The following is a 19,972-nucleotide window of genomic DNA, read 5'->3' as shown; positions in this document are numbered from 1 at the left end:
AGCAAACAGTGTGTTAAGTGGATGCGTTGTACAGGGAGATGGCCACAGGCAGGAATGATTTCCTGTGTCGTTCAGTGGTGCTTTTCGGTAATCTCAGTCTCTCACTGAACGAGCTCCTGTGACTGACCAACATGTCATGGAGTGGGTGGGAGGTGTTATCCAACATTGTCTTTATCTTGGACAGCATCCGCCTCTCCGACACCACCTTGAGGGAGTCCAGCTCCATCCCCACAACATTGCTGGCCTTACGGATCAGTTTATTAAGTCTGTTGGCATCTGCGACCCTCAGCCTGCTCCCCCAGCATGCAACAGCATAGAGGATCGCACTGGCCACCACAGACTCATAGAAAATCCTCAGCATTTTCTGGCAGATGTTGAAGGACCTCAGTCGCCTCAAAAAATAGAGACGACTCTGGCCCTTCCTGTAAAGTGCTGTGGTGTTTTTAGCCCAGTCCAGTTTATTGTCAATGTGTACTCCAAGGTATTTATAGTCCTCCACAATGTCAACACTGACCCCCTGGATTGAAACAGGGGTCAAGTGTTTCCTGGTCTTCCTGAAGTCCACGATCAGTTCCTTGGTCTTTGCCACGTTGAGCTGCAGATGATTCTGCTCACACCACGTGACAAAGGAGTCGACCACAGCCCGGTACTCTGTCTCATCATCCCTGCTGATGCATCCAACCACCGCAGAGTCATCAGAAAACTTCTGAAGATGGCAGGTCTCTGTGCAGTGGCTGAAGTCTGTGGTGTAGAGGGTGAAGAGGAAGGGGGAGAGGACAGTCCCCTGTGGTGCCCCTGTGTTGCTAATCACCTTGCTAATCAAGGTGATTAGCAACACAAATATTAAACTAGAATTATTATAGTAAAAAGTCCATTACCAATGTTTTTCAAGTCCTTTCAGTGGGCGTGCATGTTCACCAAAGAAATAAAAACAAAGCAAAAACCTGTCACATGCACAACTTGACAAAATACCTTAACCCAAAGTTAGAATGTGAGTGGTAAAGGTCTGAGGTGTTTTCTTCCCACTCATCCACCAACTGGACACGGCAGATGGCTGCAGCTTCACGAGCCTGGTTCTGCCGGAGGTTTCCTTTCTGGTAAAAGTGAATTCTTCCTTCCTTCCTGTCAACATGTACTTACTCACCTGGTTGTTAGGGTTTCTGCTGCTATTGTACCATCTTGAAGTATTTGCAGTATACAAATAAAATTGGGAACTGCACTGTAATAGTTCCCAAACCTGTCCAAATGTGAGCAGGTTCACTAATGACCTCCACCAGCATCATGTTGGCGAAAGAGTTAAATAAATCAGGACTTTAACTCATATATGTCATATGATGGTCCAGTTCTCTGCTTTATGCTACCTCACCGACTTCCTTATGCATTTAAGCAACGGCTTCAACTTCACTGGTCAGTTGTAGATATGAGTTAGATATGAGTAGTTATGGCAACAACAGCTACAATTTCTGAAGCAAGAACACCAACACAATGATATCAGGGAGTCTTGTCGGGCATTAGTGTGTTACCCACCAATCAGAAGCTGTAATAGTCTTTAAAGAGAAACCCATTTATTTAAAGAAACATTACAAAACAACTCTCAAAAATGTCAAAAAAGGTGAAGAGAACATACGTGCCATTCTAGCAAATGCATAGAGGTCCATTCTGAAAAGAAATACTCTGAAGCCAACTTTGATTAGTGTCAAATGTCCCAAGACCAAATGGGGGGGGGGGGGGGGGGGGGGGGGGGCTCAGTCATTTCCAGTACAGAACGTCCACAACACAAACAGCTGAGGACAATGATATGAACAATGATTGGGGGCTTCTTTTACAACAAACTCTTTCATACTCAAGTCCTCACAGTTGTGCACATCATCCTTGTTTGTCCTGTGGCTTTTTGCCTTCCCTCCAATTAGCAGAGCGAGGCATTGGGGTCTGCACTGTCCGCTCCATCAGAGAGGTGGGGTTCGCCGTGTGAGTCTGAGCAGGACAGAGGAGCGTTTGAGTATCATCTGTGTCTTCCTTCCGGTCAGCTAACCAACAGTGACGAATCTGCTGCCTTTACTGCTCTGAGCTGTGGCAGAGCGTCGGTCTTTTAGGATGCGGAATCGCTCGTTCAGAGTCATCGACGTTTGCTGTGGGGAGAAAGGTCCGAGGTTACAACACTGGAATGAAAACTGTCCTATATCTGTGGATTAGACGACACTCAAGCACACTCTCACCGGTTTTCCAACACTGTTGATGTCAAACTGCAGAGGCACTCCTTTTGGTATCTTCTTCTCCACAGTTTCCATCTTCACGGGGGCAACACTGGCAGCAGGGGGATGCAGGGTCCAAGCTGTTGGGGGCCTAAGTACAAGGCACAAAGACAGTCAGACAAAAGGAAGAACTACCTTCTGTCGACAGGAGGACATCCTTCAGCAAGGGGAAAGACACAAACAAATAGTGCAAACTAGATACTACAGGAGAGTGGGTGACATTTAATAATGGCATAGAGACATATAGGAAGAGAAAAGAGGTGGAGTTGAGGAGAAAAGCTCAGTGCATCATGGAAAGTCGCCCAGAGGCACCTGATCCAGCCCTATAGGCTTTACCAAAAAGGCAAGTTTAAACTTAAAGTACTGTCTGGCTCCTAAATCCAAACTGGGAGCTGGTTCCACAGCAGAGGTGATAGCTGAAGGCTCTGCCTCCTATTCTACTTTTGGAAACCATGAGCAAGCCTAAAGGGAAGGATTTGAAACTCAGTCATGGATTAAACCAGAGCCAATAGAGCGAAGCTATTCCCCATTAATACTCTTGCTGCAGCGTTTTGGATCGTCTGAAGTTCTTCCACAGCAAGCGAAAACCCTCATTTCATTCACAGCGAGGTCTAAAATCAGTGTGTACTGCAGAGATCCTGCTGAGTACTCACTCAGGCTGTGTCCTGGCTGTGGGGTTGTCTATTGAAACAGTCAGGATTCCACTGCTGGCTGTCGATGTGCGCCACCTGTTGGACAAATGGAAAAGGTGCCTCGTGTTACACAAACAGACACAGACCCCAAAAACGGACAACAACGGTGCCCTTTCCCTTCTAAATGATTCACATCCTCAGTGCGAGTTCCTCTTCCTCACATATGAACATACAACGCAGGTTGTCAGAAGTATACTCACTGCCGTGTTCTGACTGGAGGTGTGCGGGGAGTTGGCTTCTGCACTTGGGCTTGTACCTGTTAAAACACATGAAGCACAAGCAGAATGAGAAGAGTCCACATGGCCACGAAGACCAGCTTCACTGCTGGTTTGATTTAGACAACAAACACACTACGTAACCTCTCAGATACCTTGAGTCCCCTGCGAAAAAGAAACGTGGCCTGTCGTGCTTCCCTCTGAGTCTGCTGGACAGGCGGCAGCGGTCTGGCATTAACAGAGCACAAATAAAATAAAAAAAAATCTAGCTGTGTAAACTATGTAGGTGAATCAAAGCTGAATAACATCGGTCTCTCCTCCTCTAGAGCTGAAATCATAATGAGTGATAAAAAGCAAACATTCTCACCGTCGCCGCAGTTGAAAAGGCCTCCTGACTGACGGGGCGTTTGGGCCTCTCTGTTGATCTGGCTGCCTGTACAGCCGCCTCTGTACCTCTGGCTTCCTGTACTGGGTTTCAGTGCGCTGAAAGAAGGGCCTTGTTTTCTGTCTTGTTTTCTGAAAAAAGACGTGAACGGCATGAACTTTCAAGTACAGCAGACTTACTCAAAGGAGGAATTATTTACAGCGAGACACTAGTTGTTAGTAAGCGATTCTGTGTAACATCAGGTGGAAAAAGTTCGCTAAAATATGGGACTGCTTTTTCACTTCAGAAGATGATACTATCCTGAAAATAGTTTTTTATTAAGGGGAAAAGCTATCCAAACCTTCCTGCCCTTGTGTGAAAAAGTAATGGGCTTTCAGGGACCAAAATATCATGTGGAAGGTTTTAGTCTAAAAAACTAACACAGTATTTCATTAAGAACATCATACTAACAGTCAAACATGGCGGTGGTAGTGTGACCGTCTCGGACTGCTTTGCTACTTTAGTGCATGGATGACTTAATGCAACTGATGGAACCAGGAATTCTGCTTTCAATTAGGTCAGGGGTGGGCAACTCTAGGCCTCAAATGCCTGTATCCTGCAGGTTTTAGATATCACCCTGGGTCATCATACCCAAATCAAATGATTAGTTCATCACCAGGCCTCTGTAGAACTGCAAGACATGTTGAGGAGGTAATTTAGCCATTTAAATTAGCTGTGTTAAATCAAGGACACGTCTAAAACCTACAGGACACTGGTCCTCGAGGCCTGGAGCTGCCTACCCCTGACTTAGGTTCTGCAGCAGGACAGTGATCGGAAAGATACCAGAAAGTTCCACCTCTGAATGGCTCGAAAAATCATTCTCAGTGTACTGGCATCCTCAAATCTGGACTGAAATCAGACTGAGAAGCTCTGGCACGACCTTAAATGGGCTGTTCTGGCTCAAAGACCCTCCAATGTGGTTAAATATAAAAAAACGTAAAAACCTACAAAGAGCCACAGCGATGTGAAAGACTCATTACCAGTGATCACAAACATTTGATTGTAGATTTTGCTTCCAATGGTGGCACAACCAGTTATTAGGTTTAAGGGCCAATTACTTTTTCCACACACGAGCCAGTTAGTTTTTTTTCCCTTAACAAATAATCATCATTTTAAAGCTGCATTTTGTATTCACTCAGGTTATCTGTCTAATATTAAAATGTGTTTGATTATCTAATTTAAGTGTAACAAAAATGGGGAGGGGGGGGGAATCAGGAAGGGTGCCAATACTTTGTCTGTGCATGTCAAATGAGGTGTTTATTTGTTGAATTTCACTATGAAAGAGATCAGATTTGGATGTATTTTTTCACCAGGATTTTGGTAATTAATTGTGACTCAAAAAGAATATTTCTTTCTCCATTTGATCTTAATATACGTGCTCTGTTTGTAAACTTTCTGTTTGACAAAAGCATAGTATAAGAAAGATTGTTAACTTTAACCTTCCATATTTTCATTATCGGGAACCAAATTATATCCTTGATTCATGTCTGCACTCCCAGAGCTCCAACATAAAGTGTCTGGTCTCACACATGGGGACACTTTGTGAAAAGTAGGCAGTTTCCTTCACATTTAGGTTTTTGGCCCACACTGGGGACCACACAGCATCCTGATTTCATGGAGGTTGTGGTAGAAAGTAGTAGTACTTAGCAGAAATTTCATTTTGCATGTGTACATATTGTAAAGCGATGCTAACGCAGGAACTTCTCTGACTTTTGTATACCTTAAAACAGGCAAAATGATTTCTACCAATCGATGCAGCGATCATGTGAAATAACTAAAATGAACTAAAACATTTCTGAACCTTCAAAGTGTGCTACCTCCTGAGCACGATATCCCTCTTGAGAAACACTCTGGAACAGCATTTAAACAGGTCAAACAACCACAGGGGACACGGCTAACGAAGAAAGTTTGACGTTCCTGGACAACATGCAAGAGATGCTGATGTCTGTTGCCAGGCGACAAGATTGGGAAAAATAGCTACCTCTGGTTGTGATGAAAGTGGGCCTACTGGTACATTCAACAAGCTATACTGACTTTAGGAAAACATAATAAATGGAACCAAATTTTAAGAGATTTATATATTTTTGTCCACTTTAGAAGTACTTTGAATATGATTTACAACTAATACTAGCAGGACTTAAGTTGATGAATTATTCCAACATTGCTTTATGAAGGTGTAGCGTCATTTTCCAGCATGGCTCCATTAAAGCTGTATGTGTTCCAGGTCTGGTTTCTCAGTGTTTTGCCCCCTAATAAGGCCTCAAAAGCTGGAGTGATTCCCACGCTTTAATAAAACCACAATACGGTCTGCGCTTGCCAGTTAAGATGGCAGGGCAGTATTATGGACTATAGCTCATGTCTCCTCCAGTGCAGTCCTCCAGTACCTGGTTGAATGCTGATCTGTTCAGTGTGCCGGCTCGCTTCAGCAGAGCCGCTGGTCTCCTGGCCGCCAGTCCCGTGATGACCCCCTGACCCCGTCTCCGAGCCACTATTGGTGGGACCTTTCTGTTTCTCAATTTGGGACCTCCTCCTCGGGGAATGCCACCTCCTGGTAAGTATTGGAATAGCGACATTAGATAAACACACTTGTTTCAACTGGGGTGAAAAAGAGAAGCATACCTATGAAGCTAATAATAACTGAGAAAACGTAAGCGAACACACCTCTCTGGGCTGGTCCTGCAGTCCTCTGTGAAACTCCCTTTCCTTGGATTAAGCGGCCTTTCTTCTTCACTGGTCGGCGGTTCACATTGGCCTGTCTCCTTAACTGTTGCTCTTTTTTGTTCAGCCGAATAATGTCATCTGTTAAAATCATCACACGAGCAGTGATCAACATCTGCGAGCCCTCTGACAAGTGCTGCCTGTCTAGCCTAGCTAGCTACTGGCGACCTCCCAGTAGTTAGGTGCTAGTAATATTAGCTTGCAATCTATTTTAGTAACGTTGCTCATAGCTGTGTGAGGGCCTTACCCAAGGACATGTCGACTTTATCCGGTATAGGTGTCCTTTTCCCTCGGTCTGCTGTGAAATCCCCCATGCTCATACTTCAAACCACAGCGAACAACCCAAGTGGACACAGAAATGTAGTTAGCAGCCGTGCTAGCTATCCGCTCCTTTCCTGTATACGCTAGAACAGACACAAACCGCCTCTGCCGCGCATGCCCCGTGAAGACGTGACAGACATGCACTGTGGGAAGTGTATTTCAATTCAATGAAAACACAGCGTTACAAAACCCGGACCAGCGCGCTCATGTAAGTGGTTGTGTAAGAGAAAACGCCGCGGGTTTCAGACGCCTGGCTGCTGCTGTCACGACGGCTACTCAGTCTGTTGTTTATTCGTTTAATTTCACGTTTTGTTGTCCACTCGAGCGGAGCCTGCATCAGTTGAAGCTTCCCACCCTGTATGCTGCACTGTGTTTGGAGGAGGTATGTGTCCGTAGAAGGAATCACTATAAACACGTTTAATTGAGCTTCCCCGTTGACTCAGTTCTTGTAGTTTGCAGTGTCGCTTTGTTCATAGAAAGTTTTCCAGTCTGTAACTGTTTTGCTCACATCTGCAAAAACTCTGAATTTTGAGTTTCGCTGTTTCTATTCGATTTCCTGCAGCACATCACCTTTTTCTGCACCAGGGCGCTTCTTAAAGCTTCTTCCTCACCATCATCAGAGGCCCAGCAGCCCCGCACTCTTCTTCCTGACCAGTTTCTTCAGCTGCCAGCCCACCATGTCAGGCACGAAACGCAAGGCATCTTCTGCAACGGCTGGAAAGGATCACCGTGCCAAGCAGCAGAAGCTGGCTCCCGTCAAGCAGGAGAAGAAGGAGAAAGTTGGGGGCTGGCTGCAAAGTCTTGTGCAGCTGCAGAGATCAGAAAAGAAAGACGTGAAGTTCAACAAAAAGCGCCTGCGTTTTCTATCTGATACTGAAAAGATAAAGCAGGGCTCTGAGGGTGTCCTCTACTGGATGTTAAGAGATCAGAGAGTACAAGGTGACCCATCAAAGCAGAGCCAGCAGTGCAGCAATGGCGCAGCCTCTGTTTGGTTTGCATTTTCTCACTGTCTCTTCTCATGACGTATGTGCGCATTCCCTCTGTGTGTTTAGATAACTGGGCACTGATCCATGCCCAGCGGCTCGCTGTGAAGGAGAACCTCCCTCTGCATGTCTGTTTCTGTTTGGTAGTGCCCAAATCAGAGCTGTCTACTCTGAGACATTACAGCTTCATGCTGAAGGGGCTGGAAGAAGTTGCAAAGGTACAAACATCAAAATGAACATATAGTGAATATAATACTATTCTTTTAAAGTAAATACTGCACGGGGGGGGGGGGGGGGAGCTCTCTGAGTGCTTCTTGTTTTACATGTGTAATTTAAAATGCATTGTTTTATAAACAGAGCTTAATAAAAGGATCTTTGTGATAGAAACTTGTATCTATTGTTATATGAGAAATATTTCGTATATTAGTTGTGCAGTACTACACCAGACCAGAGGAATCGCTCTTGTTTGAGTCTAGTTGTAGTTGCAGGTACATCATCAGTGAACCAGCCTCACTCTTGCTCTTCTGCCCATATAACAGGAATGTGAACAGTTAAACGTCCAGTTCCACTTGCTGCACGGCGCTCCGGAGAAAGTTCTCCCCGGCTTTGTGTCCGACCACAGCTTTGGGGCCGTGGTGACAGACTTCTCTCCTATCAGAGAGCCGCTGCAGTGGTTGGAGGACGTCAAAAAGAAACTTTCCAAAGACATTCCCTTCATACAGGTATGAAAAAAACCCTCACTTTCTGAAATCCAATTTGCAGGAGGTGTGTGCTGATAGGATGCTCTGTATCCTGCTTATTGTCTGTCCCCAGGCTGTTTTCTCTCTTTATTTGTTCCCCTGATTCCAAAGTAATAGGTATGAAAACTGATGCAGCAGACCTCATTCTCATTTCATGCGTATTGACTTTGTTTTTCCTGTCATTATTTCTTGAACACTCTATTTTCCTTTTATAGGTTGATGCCCACAATATTGTTCCCTGCTGGGTAGCTTCACCTAAACAGGAGTACTCCGCTCGGACGATCAGAGGAAAAATTACCAATCTGTTACCAGAGTTCCTCACTGATTTTCCCCTGGTAGACGCACACCCACACACTGCTACGAGAACCGCCAAAGTAAGCGCTCGAGAAACAGTGAAGTGAATAAATGTTGAATGTACTGAGAATAAAAGCGGCGTATTTATAATTTATAGTGAGTTCAAAGACTTTTGGATCAGTTGGTAAACAATTACAATTTATCTTCTAGAGGTCATGAAATTATTCATTGCTTTGGGGTTGTTGTTGTTCTAAAATCAATTGCGAGGCAAGTAAGCTGTCAGGGAGGCTCATCGACGGGGAGCCTGGAAGTCGAGCTGCTGCCAGAAAGCACACACTTTTACCCTTCAACTCTATCCTCACTTCCACACATTATTTATTGATGACTCGGTATAAACTGGAATTTTTTTTAACTGTCCAAAAGTTAAAGCTCTCTTTCCCCTTGTAGTAGTTATTAAAGCTGCAGGGGTATGTGCTTTTGCTCCAGGGTTGAGATTGATATGCTACACACAGTTTGACTCCCCCCCCCCCCCCCCCCCCCCCCCCCACTTGATATTTTTCTAGCTGGATAAAAAAAAAAAAAAAAAAAAAAGAAGAATTTTCTCCTTTGCTTTTGAAGTTGTCAGATCTCTGTAGCACCACTGTATATGTTTAAACTCATCCCTCTCAGCTGCGACTGATCTTTTCTCCTTTCTCGCTTCTTTACCTCACAGGGAGTAGACTGGGACAAAACCCTAGCCTCCCTGGATGTTGACAGAAATGTAAAAGAGCCAGAATGGGCCAAGCCGGGCACCAAAGCAGGGATGGACATGCTGGAGTCCTTCATTGATGTACGACTTAAACTGTTTGGCAGCCAACGCAACGACCCAAACGCTCCCGCCCTGAGCCAGCTTTCCCCCTGGCTCCGCTTTGGTCAGTATTCTGTGTAAAACTCTGAATTTAAAAAAAGAGTTTTCTTAAGGACATGACTCTCTAATATTATTCATATGCTCTAGTTGATTAGTCCTGCCAATTCTGCTTTTGTCCTGCACTTGTCCAGTTTCTTCAAAATGTCTTAAGGACACACTGCACAAGATATGACTAGTTTGGAGCTAAAAGCTTTTTAGGAATCATGTTGCTGGTGCAAAAATACTATTTTTTTTTTTTATGCCTGTCAAACAATGACAGAATTGGCATATTTTTTGTAGATTTAACAAAATAAATGGGAACAAATGTGTTTTCTGACAGGCTGCTAGTTGCAAAGTGCCTAAAGATACAATTTAAAGTTGGTTCCTTACTAAGTTGTCTGTTATGCGCAGACCAAACACTGGTTCATCCCTTGAGTTAGGAGGCTTTTTTATTCTTGAGTGAGTCACAGTCAGTGTTAAGTGGCTTAACAAAGCAGTCCTCAGGACTAAAAACGAGTAAGATAAAAAGAAAAGAGAAACTTTGAAAGAACTTCAGAAAACTTAGAGAACTTTTGCACAGGACCACTTTAAAAATAACAAGAAAGTCTGGCTACTTGGAAGCAAAATATGAATACATGACAGGTGGCTTAAGACTTTAGTGCAGTACATCTGGAGAAGAATCCTTAATAGCATCTTGGTGTTCTGTTCAGTCTGTTCATCGCGCAATAACTGCTGTAATCCTCTTCAAGAAAAACTTGACTGCCTTCTTTGTAGATCTCCTTGAGACTTTTGATAATGTGGGTGAGTTCAGAGTGTTGCTTTTATAGATGGTTTAAAATTATGTCCCTAAATGATAAAAGTGTCCTACACACTTCCCATATGACCTCCCCCTTGAGTTCATTGCTTAAGACAGCAGTTATACTCACAACTTTTATTGGTCCGGTTATCTCGGACATCCAGAAGGCATCAGCACGCCTGTGTTTTGAATATTAATGCCTTTCCTTCACGGCTCCGCAGACACTGAACATCTTTACAAGTTCAAAGAGAGCAACCGTGGCACCACATCACAGAACAGTTTAGCTCTGAAAGATTGCCGCACGTTCTCTGAACCGGGAAAGACATTTTAATTGCTTCTCCTCTCCATATCTGCCTTTTTGTCTTCCTGGTCCTTTTAGGCCAGATTTCGGCCCAGCGTGTGGCTTGGCAGGTTCAGCGCAACGGGAAGAATGCAAGTCAGTCCGTACCGGCCTTCATCGAAGAGCTGGTGGTGCGTCGAGAGCTGACTGACAACTTCTGTTTCTACAACAAGAAATACGACAGCGTGGAGGGTCAGTGGAGACCTCATTAAAATTGCATCCTGTCGATTGCTGTGATGTCAGTCGGATGGATCGCAAGCAAATTTCGTTGAATAGAAGTTATTCAGCTTCACAAGTGTTTTTGTTTAAATATATTTGTGTCTGCGTCTCATAGGTGCGTATGAGTGGGCTCAGAAGACCTTAAAAGACCATGCCAAAGACGAGAGGCCGTATCTCTACACGCGTGAGCAGCTGGAGAAAGCAAAGACTCATGACAAGCTGTGGAACGCAGCTCAGGTACAACGTTCAGTCTAAAATGAAATGTTTGAACACATTCGGTCCATGTTGTGCTTTTTCTAACTGCTGCATCACCACCATTAGTACCAGATGGTTACAGAGGGGAAGATGCATGGTTTCTTGAGGATGTACTGGGCCAAAAAGATCCTGGAGTGGACTTCTTCCCCAGAGGAGGCGCTCTCCATCGCTCTGTACCTAAACGATCGCTACGAGCTGGATGGTCAAGACCCTAACGGCTTTGTCGGTAAGAACGGATTTATTTTGACTTATTTGATCAAATATGCATTCGTTTTCTCCCACACTCTCACACACTCTGCTGCATTTTGGTCTCGTAGGTTGTATGTGGTCTATTTGCGGCATCCATGACCAGGGCTGGGCGGAGAGAGCCGTATTCGGGAAGATCCGCTACATGAACTACAAAGGCTGCCTTCGGAAGTTTAACGTGGCTCAGTTTGAGAGAAAGTACTGTCCTAAAAGTCTTTGAAGCACGATATGTTTGGAAGGATGCGTTAAAAGCGCTCGACAGCGTGGATCTCTTACACCTTGGCCTCAGGGACATTTTTTTCTTGTTACAGCCTTTCTGGTTTTTTTGTTCTGTTCTTCACAGCTTGTTTTGTTCAAAACATTCGCTCTATTCTTGCTTGCGTCGACACTTTTACTAAATATTCAGACGTGTTCATGCATAATAAAACTGTAGGCTGTTTGTGGCATTTTAAAGTGAGCTTTAGAGAAAGCACTTTGGGCTTTGTTAATATAAAAGCACCATAAAAACAATCACATTACTACCGTCGTTCGGTTTTTAATACAAGTTTGAAGTCATTTTCTGTCCACTTGTATCATTTCCAACTCTCTCACTGTTATTTCTTTAAACTTGAAATAAAGCGTGTTTCTTTAACAGACTGAACTGCTCTTTACTCAAAAGCATACTCCCACCCACAGTGACTGAGACGTAATTTAATTTGAATCCAACTCTTTCACCATTTAGCCAAGGTTTTCAGTAATGCTGCCTACAGCTATGTTTGATGAGAGGCTTTCCCCATAATCTAATCAAACCGGTCAATATGTGTTTTGTTTTTGGGTTTTTTTGTAAACACATCTAGCATAAACTGTCAGCAAACAGATGGAAAAATAATGCTCTAGACTAGAGAACCTCACATGATCCAAAGTGAATCTAAATGAAAAGTGTTAATATTCTCATGTTTGCAGCCACTGGGTTTCATCACAGCCCTAAATGTGCTTTTATTGAGCTCAGATGTAATTAAACAGAACCAAAACCCATTCTATCCAGCCTAATTAACTGCACTCCTCAGTAGTGGATAAAAACAGCCCACATAGGTAATGACGTGCTTAACACCAAGTCACAAATTGGCATATGAAAGCTCGTCCTTGCGATGGCCTCTTTTGTTGTGCTCAGTTCATTTCAGGGGAGAGAGATACTTCACCTGTTTTTCCTCATTTAATTAAAATGAGCTCAGAGAAGTAGACTTTTACAGGTTACAGTCATAAAGGATATACTCTCACTGCTAAACTTTATAAGGCATGCCTATTCTGCTGCTTGCTTGTAGTGCAAACATCCAATCAGCCAATCGCATGGCAGTAACTCAACACGTTTAAGTATGTAGACATGGTTAAGATGACCTGCTGAGCATCAGATTGGGGAAAAAAATGGTGATTTAAAAGAGGCACAGTCGTTGGCGTCAGCAGTTTTACTCGGGGATATGATGAAACAGGTTTCCATTATGGATACGCAGCTGACAAATCTGCAGCAAATGTGTGATGCTGTCATGTCGACATGAAGCAGAATCTCAGAGGAATGTTTCCCGTGTCTTGCTGAATCCATGGCGCAAACAATTATGGAAGTTCGGAAGGTAAAAGGGGGTCCAATCAGATACTAGCAAAGTGTACCTAATGAAGTGGCTAGTGATAGTGTGGTTATATGACAGCGAGTAGGGCTGTGAGTCATGTTAACAGCTGCAGAGATGGGAGTTATTTTCCTAGAGTAAATGGCTTGATTGATCTAAACAATTTCATTGGTATCTAATTATCTCCTGAATGACTGACCTTGTCTAAACTTCTGGCAGGATTATCACTGCTGATATTTGATATATAAATATGCTGCTGACTATCACAGAATTATAAGGAAACATTTTCAAAACATTTAACCACACACATTTTTTGTGCTAGTGCTGCTCTAGTGTTACAGCTGCTCTCAGCCTTAAAAAACTGCATTGCTATCCAAAGAGATCCTAGCATGATTACAAGTATTAATACACAGTGATGGGCGAATAGTGTTGGTCATTTGGACAGATGGAGTGTTTGCAAATGGCTCAGTCAGTCACGGTTGTTCGACTGATAGAAGCCTGCTGGAAAGTCTTTGCAACTGGATTAAGTACCTTAAACCTGACAGCTATCTTGCTTCATTCTACTGCTTAGTAAATGCAAATCCTCCTTGAGCTGACCCCGGCGCTGGCGTACTAAGGTGTCGCTTCATTGTGCTCTGGCCTCTCCTCAACACATCAGGTCAATGACACTTGGAGTAACGTTTTTCTCAACTGTTATTAATGTAAGAGAGACCTTTGAGTTTGAGACAGCCCATCTGTGTCAGTCCCCATTCTCACAATATACTTAACCTCATCTCATTATGAAGCACTTCACATCATCCTCTTGGCAGGAAATCATATCTCCACTTCCATATCCTTCTTGTCTCTGATACTGCTCTGCGCCTTGACATTATCTCCTGTCCTAGTACATTTCCAATTATCACTTTGCTATTAAAAGAGGACTGAGTGGCACTGTAGCCTTTAAGTTTCCATCTCTCCTCATCTTCTACTGTAATAGAAGTGGCCTTTAAGTTTACCGTTGTTGCAGAGCCAATTAGATTTCTAAGCTCAAACTCGTAACTCACTACCGTTTGTTATTTTGGGAGCTCTTGTCGTGTCAGGATGATGGATATAAATTACCTTTTCAAAGTTCCGTGTCTGTTGAGTTTGATCGGATGATTAGTGTCCCTCACCAGTCTTCCTTCCCAGAACTCCCACTGAGCATCGCATGAACTTTCTATTGTTTCCAATTCTTGGGCCTCGTGACTTTCATCGTGAGGATGATTCCATATTTCTGTGAGTGAAAATGAAACACATTGAATTTCTAATTTCTGTGATCTGTCCTTTAATGTCTTAATTTAAAAAAAATCTTTCAAAGGTAAATGATGTTGCCTGCCTCGAAGTGTCACATTAAAGTCCCACAGGAGTCAATCATTACCCCGGTCTTGAGTGTCTGTAATTATTTGGGCGACGCTGTGATGTACCCTTTTTTAATGGGCCAATTTGCATAGCCAGTGCGTAAACGCTGCATTTTGTTATGTTGATGGAAGCTGTGGGTAGAGGGCCCTTCATCTGTGCTGGTGTGGCACACTGATAACGCTGTTTCATTCCAAAGCGATTTGTCAGTATTGAACAGATGGCTCATCTTTGTCTGCTTTCACATCCTGCTTCATCTAATCATTCATTAATTCTTTGTTCCATATTATTGACCCGGTGACATCATCTTTCCTCCTAGCTTCTACCCCTCATCATCATCTTCTCCATGTATACAAATGAGTTTTTTCCTCCGCGCTGTGCGTCACCTAAAGTTGAGATGAGACATCCTGTCGGAAGGTTCTCGTGGCTTTCGGCACGCCTCGTTATTGTTCACCCCGACACTTTTACTGCGATGTATACACAGAAGACCTTTGCCTCCCGGGGCCGGTTGCACTATAGGAATCCAAAGAAGACAAGACTCGGTGTGATCTTTTCTTTCTGAGTGGGCCTGCTGACACATCTTACAAGCAGCACTGATATTCAAAATCAGGTCTGTTTTAATGGTGCACACCATAAAAAGATATTGTAAACATGTCATATGTACACATTGTGCATCAAAAAGTAATTAAAGCAATAGGTAAACAATAGCACCGCTTACCAGCAAAGCAGAAAATGAATGGGACTGAGCAATAACCATATGTCAAATTATGCTGCAGTGAAAACTTAAGCAATATGTAGAGTTACTAGTCATGTACATTGTATACAAGTCCATAATATACGTATCAATATATGTGGAACCTCTGTGGCAACTGCTACATAATATCAATGATTCTTTAGTATTTTCAGAATATAATGTAAATACTTGTGTCATGATTAGCGTCCGTAGTGGTTATAAATATCAAACCGTTTCATGTACACTTCGTTGGCTTTCATTCACAGACAAATGTATTCAGTGTTACTGCTGCTAGGAGTGTGTTAATGGGCTGTAGAGCAGCATGTAGGCAAGCCTGGAAATATTATTCATTGCATTACACAGTATGTATGTAATAAATACATTCACATCCATTTCCAATAGAAAGCGTTTACTTTTGATGCATTTGATGGGATGCCAATGCATAAAAATGCTGCTGCATCATCTATGTGGCAGTGCAGTAACCTCAGTGTGCGGTCTTGTTGGTCTTCACTCTGAATGTAATTTCAGTCATTGTTCTTTTTACACTCTGGGACTTGTTGATAAAAATGATTATAGAGTAAAAGCATGCAGGAGGGAAATATGCTTGTTTTCTCTTAAGGTGAGGCGCCTCAGGAACCACCTTTTAGCTCATCCGGCTGAAGGACCGTCTATTTCTGTCCATCCACAGTTCACAAGACCTGCTGCTCCCCCTACAGTATTTGTCAGATTTTAGTGTAATATTTGTAGTTTTTTGGGCAATAGCCTGTGAATTGTGTTCATTGTGAGTCATATCAGCTGCTAAGACACAGATTCTGGTTGTGTTCGAGATCTATATGAATGCAGGAACATCGTTTTCCATAATGTTAGTGGTGCTTGGTGCAGAACTCTTGTTTATTCAGTTTTTCCTTTACTTCCTTTGTCTCCTAAAGGCTCAAAAGGCTCCAGAAGTCATTTTGTTACTTTGGGATGTTTTTTCACGCAGGGTGCTGCGTTGAGTCATCTGGAAGCTCCTCGAGTGTTCTCTCCAGCTGTTAGAGTAGCAGGTAATGTGGCTAAACATTTCTCTGAACCTGGTGGACATGAGGTTGTAGAGGATGGGGTTGACGGCGGAGCTCAGGTAGAAGAGAACTCCAGAGATGACGTGGACATGCTCGAAGATCCTGCGGTGCTGCTCGTATGATATGTTGATGTAGCTCCACATCAAGCGATCGATGTGGAAGGGAGCCCAACACAGGCCAAAGACAACCACCAGCACACCTAGAGCAGATGGAACAATGGATGTGATTCATGGGGCACATAAATTTTGTTTTGGGACACCAGTAAAGTCTTTAATGGCAGATGACTAGTTAAACAAAATATTGTAAATAATCTTAAAATAATGAATTTAAACACAAACATTTCAGAAATGTTGACTATGGGGTCTTGATTTTTGTAGGGTTAGGGTTGTTGCCAATTTAATTTAGAATAAAAATATAGTAAAATAACACCTACATAGCATTTTGGTTACTTGCACATTTCGTTTGCTCAGCCTCTGATTGTGGGAGCTGGAGATACTTTCAGAACCGAAGCCACAGTTAGTATCCACCGTGGTCAGCACCCTCTCCCTGCGCAGCCTCAAGCCAATGAGCAGGTAGAGAACGCTAATGATCAGCATGGGGAGCAGGAAGAAGACCAGCGTGGAGATCAGGATGATTAAGTTGTACATCCAGATGGGTTTGACCAGATCTGAGGATATATATAAGATAGGATAGCAAGAGAAACAGAATAAATCTGAGCAGTGCAAATAAAAATGTCTAACGCAGACTTTAACCTGGCAGCTGTCTTCAAGGTTTCTCATGTGACATCACGTACACAGTACTTGTTGCTAGAGAAAAATATTTGTTTCCCGACTAGTTGGAAGTGTTTCCTGGAGGTTGCTTGCTCTGGCTGGGTGAAATCCAGACAAAGACGGTGCTGCATCAAAGACCTCTGAGAGATTGCTTTGATTTCTAGCAGATTCTAACTGCTGCCTGTAGTTTTTCATGTTTCTTTGCAGACGCTTGTTAACCACTACTCAAGCTGGAGTAAAACTTGAAAAACTGAGACACAAACATGAAAATGGAGTAGGTTCACCTTTAGATTAAAGGTTGAGCCTCAGCACTGCAGTCAACATGCTTCAAAATGCATCATTTTTACTTTGAAGGCAAATGGTCTTCATTTTCAGTTTGTGCCACCGTTTTTGCAGATTACCTACACCTCAGAGAGTAGCTGGCCAGTGCATCACTTCCATGCAAACTTTGGGTGATCACAGCAATAAGACAGCGACCGAAGCAATCGTGAGGAGGGTTTTGTGAACTGTTCGAAGAAGATGTATTTTCCCCTAGTGATGGAGACTGGGCTTTAGCAGGCATTTTCCTAGCAACCTCCAGCAACTAGTGGGGGAGTACTCAATTTTCTTTCACTACCGGTGGTTGGCACAGTCACAACCTGGTCTCTAAGCCCGTGTGACTGGGTCCTATATCATTTTCTCCATTGTCACTATGGCTATCACATCCAAAATGGCCAACAAGTTCATGTCATATGATTAGCAGTCTGTAAAATGCTATTAGCATAAAGTAATGGTTGCTCGTGGACATGTCTGAACCTGTCCTACCTTCGTTTTGCTCTAGGCCAAATTATTTCAAGTAGAAAGAAGACGTCTAAAGCAAATTCTCTTCTATCTGTCTGTTGTATATTCAAAACGGCAACTTCATACAATGCTTCAGCTTGATTCCCCGAATATTATCCAGAGCTCATGCTTGAAAATGATTATAGATCACAATTCCAGGTATACCATTACTTTTAACTGTTAATTTGCTAGCTGGGACCACATCCTCATTTAGGTTTGACAGTGTTTCTAGAAGATAATAGCAGATGGTCTGAGCATAAATTGAAGGTGCGGTTTGGGAAAGGCCTCAGAGGGGACTGACGGCGGCTCCTGGGTCAGGCAGATCCCCATGTTTTAATGAGAAATGAATTAATTGAAAAAGGGAGGGAGGATGGGACATGAAAACAAGAATGAATAGCTTGTAGTGCTCAGGAGGTCAGATGTATGGAGGTGTGGTCCTGCTCCTTAAATTCAGGTAAATTATTTCCAATACGCAGTCAGGTTTCTGGGTTTTGTTTTGTTTTTTTACCCAAACTATAACCATGAAAATGTCTGGTAACAGTCTGTTAGAAAAACCACTACTTTGTTCCAGACTGAAATATTGCAAGAGCTATAACGTAGATTGCCTCTTGCAATATTAAAGCTACTTTCAGCTGCTCTCTTAGTCATAAAGGGTCATAACAGCAGGTTGTTCTCCATATTTGATTTAGCAGTTATATGCCAGATACCCTTCCTGACACAACCCCCTAGGGATTTGTGGTCTCATAATCTGGCAAGCCAGGTTAATACTGCTGCTACCAAAGTGTAGTATCACGTACTGTATTCAGTGTACTGGGACGAACTTTACAGTAGTGATCCCAGACAAGATTTACTGATATTGCTCAGGACTTGAGTAAAGTGTTTCAACAGTGATTAAATGATTAATCACTGTTACAGATGGCATCCAGTTATCTATGTGCAGCTCAGGAAGGTTCGCTTTTTCTATCGAGCACCATCACCAAGCCCAACACTTTGGTTTATGAATGAAAACCATTGGTTTTTGACATCTTACTGTACTGAGTGGTAAAGAGTAACCCTTATACCTGCTTTAAATCAGCAGGTGAACACGCTTACATTACCAGAGAGCTTCTAGCATATCTGCAGACCGTATAAAGTAAAACTAAAATATAAATTCTGTACATACGGCAGATAGCAGATCGGGGAAACTGTCGACCAAACTGTGGCGGCAGCACTTCGATCCCATGCAGACTGGTGTTTGGCAAAGCGCACAGCATGGACAGCCCCCACAACATGAGGATGACCCTCTTAACGTGAGCACGTGTGGTCAAATGCTTGACTTTGAGGGGGTGCACCACCGCCACGTAGCGCTCCACGCTGAGTGCAGTGACATTGAGGATGGAAGCAAAGCAGACAGTTTCAAATAGGAAGGTTTTAAAATAGCATCCCCCTTCTCCGAGCAGGAAGGGGTAGTTCTGCCACATCTCGTAGATCTCTAACGGCATCCCCAGAAGCAGCACCAGCAGGTCGGACGCAGCCAGGCTCAGCAAGTAGTAATTGGTTGGCGTTTGCATCACCCTGTAGCGTAAAATGACCGCACAGGTCAGGGAATTGCCCAGGACACCCACGATGAAGATGGTGAGGTAAGTGACACAGACAGGGAGAAACATGGGGGATTTTGATTCCCCCAGATTTTTGGATAGGTACTTGTCCTCAGTCAAGCAAAGCTTTTCTTCCAGATCTTCTTGAGTGGCGTTCGTCAACACCCAGGAGATATTCATTCCACACACCACAGCAGAATCGGGGCATCCTAAGTCACTGAGTTCTCTGTCACCAGTTAAAATGGCTGCAAGAGAGTTGAAGGTGCAGTTAGGTATCGGCATCGTGGTGACTGGACAGCAGGTTCCTCAACTAATATAAACCTGATGGAAAAAGAAAAAGGAGACAGTGTGAATTTTAAAGGATTCCTTAAACACTCATGCGTCAGAAAAGGGTGAAGGCTCTTTAAGCTGCAGCCTTATTCACAACGTGGTTCGACAAAGCAGATGGATCTGCATATTTGATTTGACATATTGTTACACCAGATGCCCTTCCTGACACAACCCTCCCAGAGATTTGTAGCTCCTTCTGTTCTAAAAGGATCTTTTATATGTTAGGTGAGCGCATTATCCGCTACACTATGGAGCCAGTCAGGAATCTGTAAAAGTAGAAAGTAGGAAGTTTGATATTTAACATCTGATGGGATCAACTAGTGTTGTGATTT

At 43.3% G+C, this 19,972-nt stretch overlaps 3 protein-coding genes across 4 annotated transcripts; 1 reads left to right on the top strand and 2 right to left on the bottom strand.

The window, feature by feature from the left end:
- Positions 1–1,543: 1,543 nt before the first annotated feature.
- Positions 1,544–7,496, bottom strand: LOC147308746 (UAP56-interacting factor-like). The gene is made up of 9 exons (XM_086272242.1): positions 6,549–7,496; positions 6,245–6,382; positions 5,968–6,131; positions 3,527–3,675; positions 3,315–3,387; positions 3,145–3,200; positions 2,906–2,980; positions 2,217–2,343; positions 1,544–2,129 (listed from the first exon to the last, which is right to left on the bottom strand). Exons 1-9 carry the CDS (start codon positions 6,619–6,621, stop codon positions 2,028–2,030), a joined length of 957 nt encoding a protein of 318 aa, XP_086128368.1. The 5' UTR covers positions 6,622–7,496; the 3' UTR covers positions 1,544–2,027.
- Positions 6,004–12,014, top strand: cpdp (CPD photolyase). 2 transcript variants are annotated; one of them, XM_086272241.1, is made up of 10 exons: positions 6,004–6,134; positions 7,185–7,561; positions 7,675–7,823; positions 8,145–8,327; positions 8,561–8,719; positions 9,352–9,550; positions 10,701–10,853; positions 10,996–11,117; positions 11,202–11,361; positions 11,453–12,014. In XM_086272241.1, the coding sequence occupies exons 2-10, from the start codon at positions 7,300–7,302 to the stop codon at positions 11,599–11,601; spliced, it is 1,536 nt and encodes a 511-aa protein (XP_086128367.1). In that variant the 5' UTR covers positions 6,004–6,134; positions 7,185–7,299; the 3' UTR covers positions 11,602–12,014. The 2 variants fall into 2 exon arrangements, with proteins under 2 accessions (XP_086128367.1, XP_086128366.1); XM_086272240.1 differs by lacking the exon at positions 6,004–6,134 and adding an exon at positions 6,238–7,004.
- Positions 12,015–15,097: 3,083 nt separating this feature from the next.
- On the bottom strand, positions 15,098–19,620 carry LOC147308744 (neuromedin-U receptor 1-like). The gene is made up of 3 exons (XM_086271620.1): positions 18,896–19,620; positions 16,578–16,811; positions 15,098–16,343 (listed from the first exon to the last, which is right to left on the bottom strand). The coding sequence occupies exons 1-3, from the start codon at positions 19,590–19,592 to the stop codon at positions 16,018–16,020; spliced, it is 1,257 nt and encodes a 418-aa protein (XP_086127746.1). The 5' UTR covers positions 19,593–19,620; the 3' UTR covers positions 15,098–16,017.
- Between the last annotated feature and the right edge of the window lie 352 nt (positions 19,621–19,972).

This window comes from Aulonocara sp. 'chitande type north' Nkhata Bay, linkage group LG18 (assembly GCF_057382095.1).
Source record: "Aulonocara sp. 'chitande type north' Nkhata Bay isolate Kocher_YH1m ecotype deep benthic linkage group LG18, A_spYH_male_GT1.1, whole genome shotgun sequence".
Classification (NCBI taxonomy): Eukaryota; Metazoa; Chordata; class Actinopteri; order Cichliformes; family Cichlidae; genus Aulonocara; species Aulonocara sp. 'chitande type north' Nkhata Bay.
Note: the sequence above shows the minus strand (reverse complement) of the source record. Positions and strands in the feature narration are given on the sequence as shown.

Bases quoted from the DNA above. Each gene is read 5' to 3' on its own strand.
- LOC147308746 (XM_086272242.1), bottom strand. From the start codon at position 6,621: ATGAGCATGGGGGATTTCACAGCAGACCGAGGGAAAAGGACACCTATA. The intron at 6,132-6,244 runs GTGTGTTCGCTT...AATACTTACCAG, and splicing joins TGCAGGACCAGCCCAGAGAG to GAGGTGGCATTCCCCGAGGA. The intron at 2,130-2,216 runs GTGAGAGTGTGC...TTCTCCCCACAG, and splicing joins TCAACAGTGTTGGAAAACCG to CAAACGTCGATGACTCTGAA.
- cpdp (XM_086272240.1), top strand. From the start codon at position 6,982: ATGCTGCACTGTGTTTGGAGGAG. The intron at 7,562-7,674 runs GTGACCCATCAA...CTGTGTGTTTAG, and splicing joins AAGAGATCAGAGAGTACAAG to ATAACTGGGCACTGATCCAT. The intron at 10,854-10,995 runs GTCAGTGGAGAC...TGCGTCTCATAG, and splicing joins GAAATACGACAGCGTGGAGG to GTGCGTATGAGTGGGCTCAG.
- LOC147308744 (XM_086271620.1), bottom strand. From the start codon at position 19,592: ATGCCGATACCTAACTGCACCTTCAACTCTCTTGCAGCCATTTTAACT. The intron at 16,812-18,895 runs GTATGTACAGAA...ATATATCCTCAG, and splicing joins TCCCCGATCTGCTATCTGCC to ATCTGGTCAAACCCATCTGG. The intron at 16,344-16,577 runs GTAGGTGTTATT...CATCTGCTCTAG, and splicing joins GCAAGTAACCAAAATGCTAT to GTGTGCTGGTGGTTGTCTTT.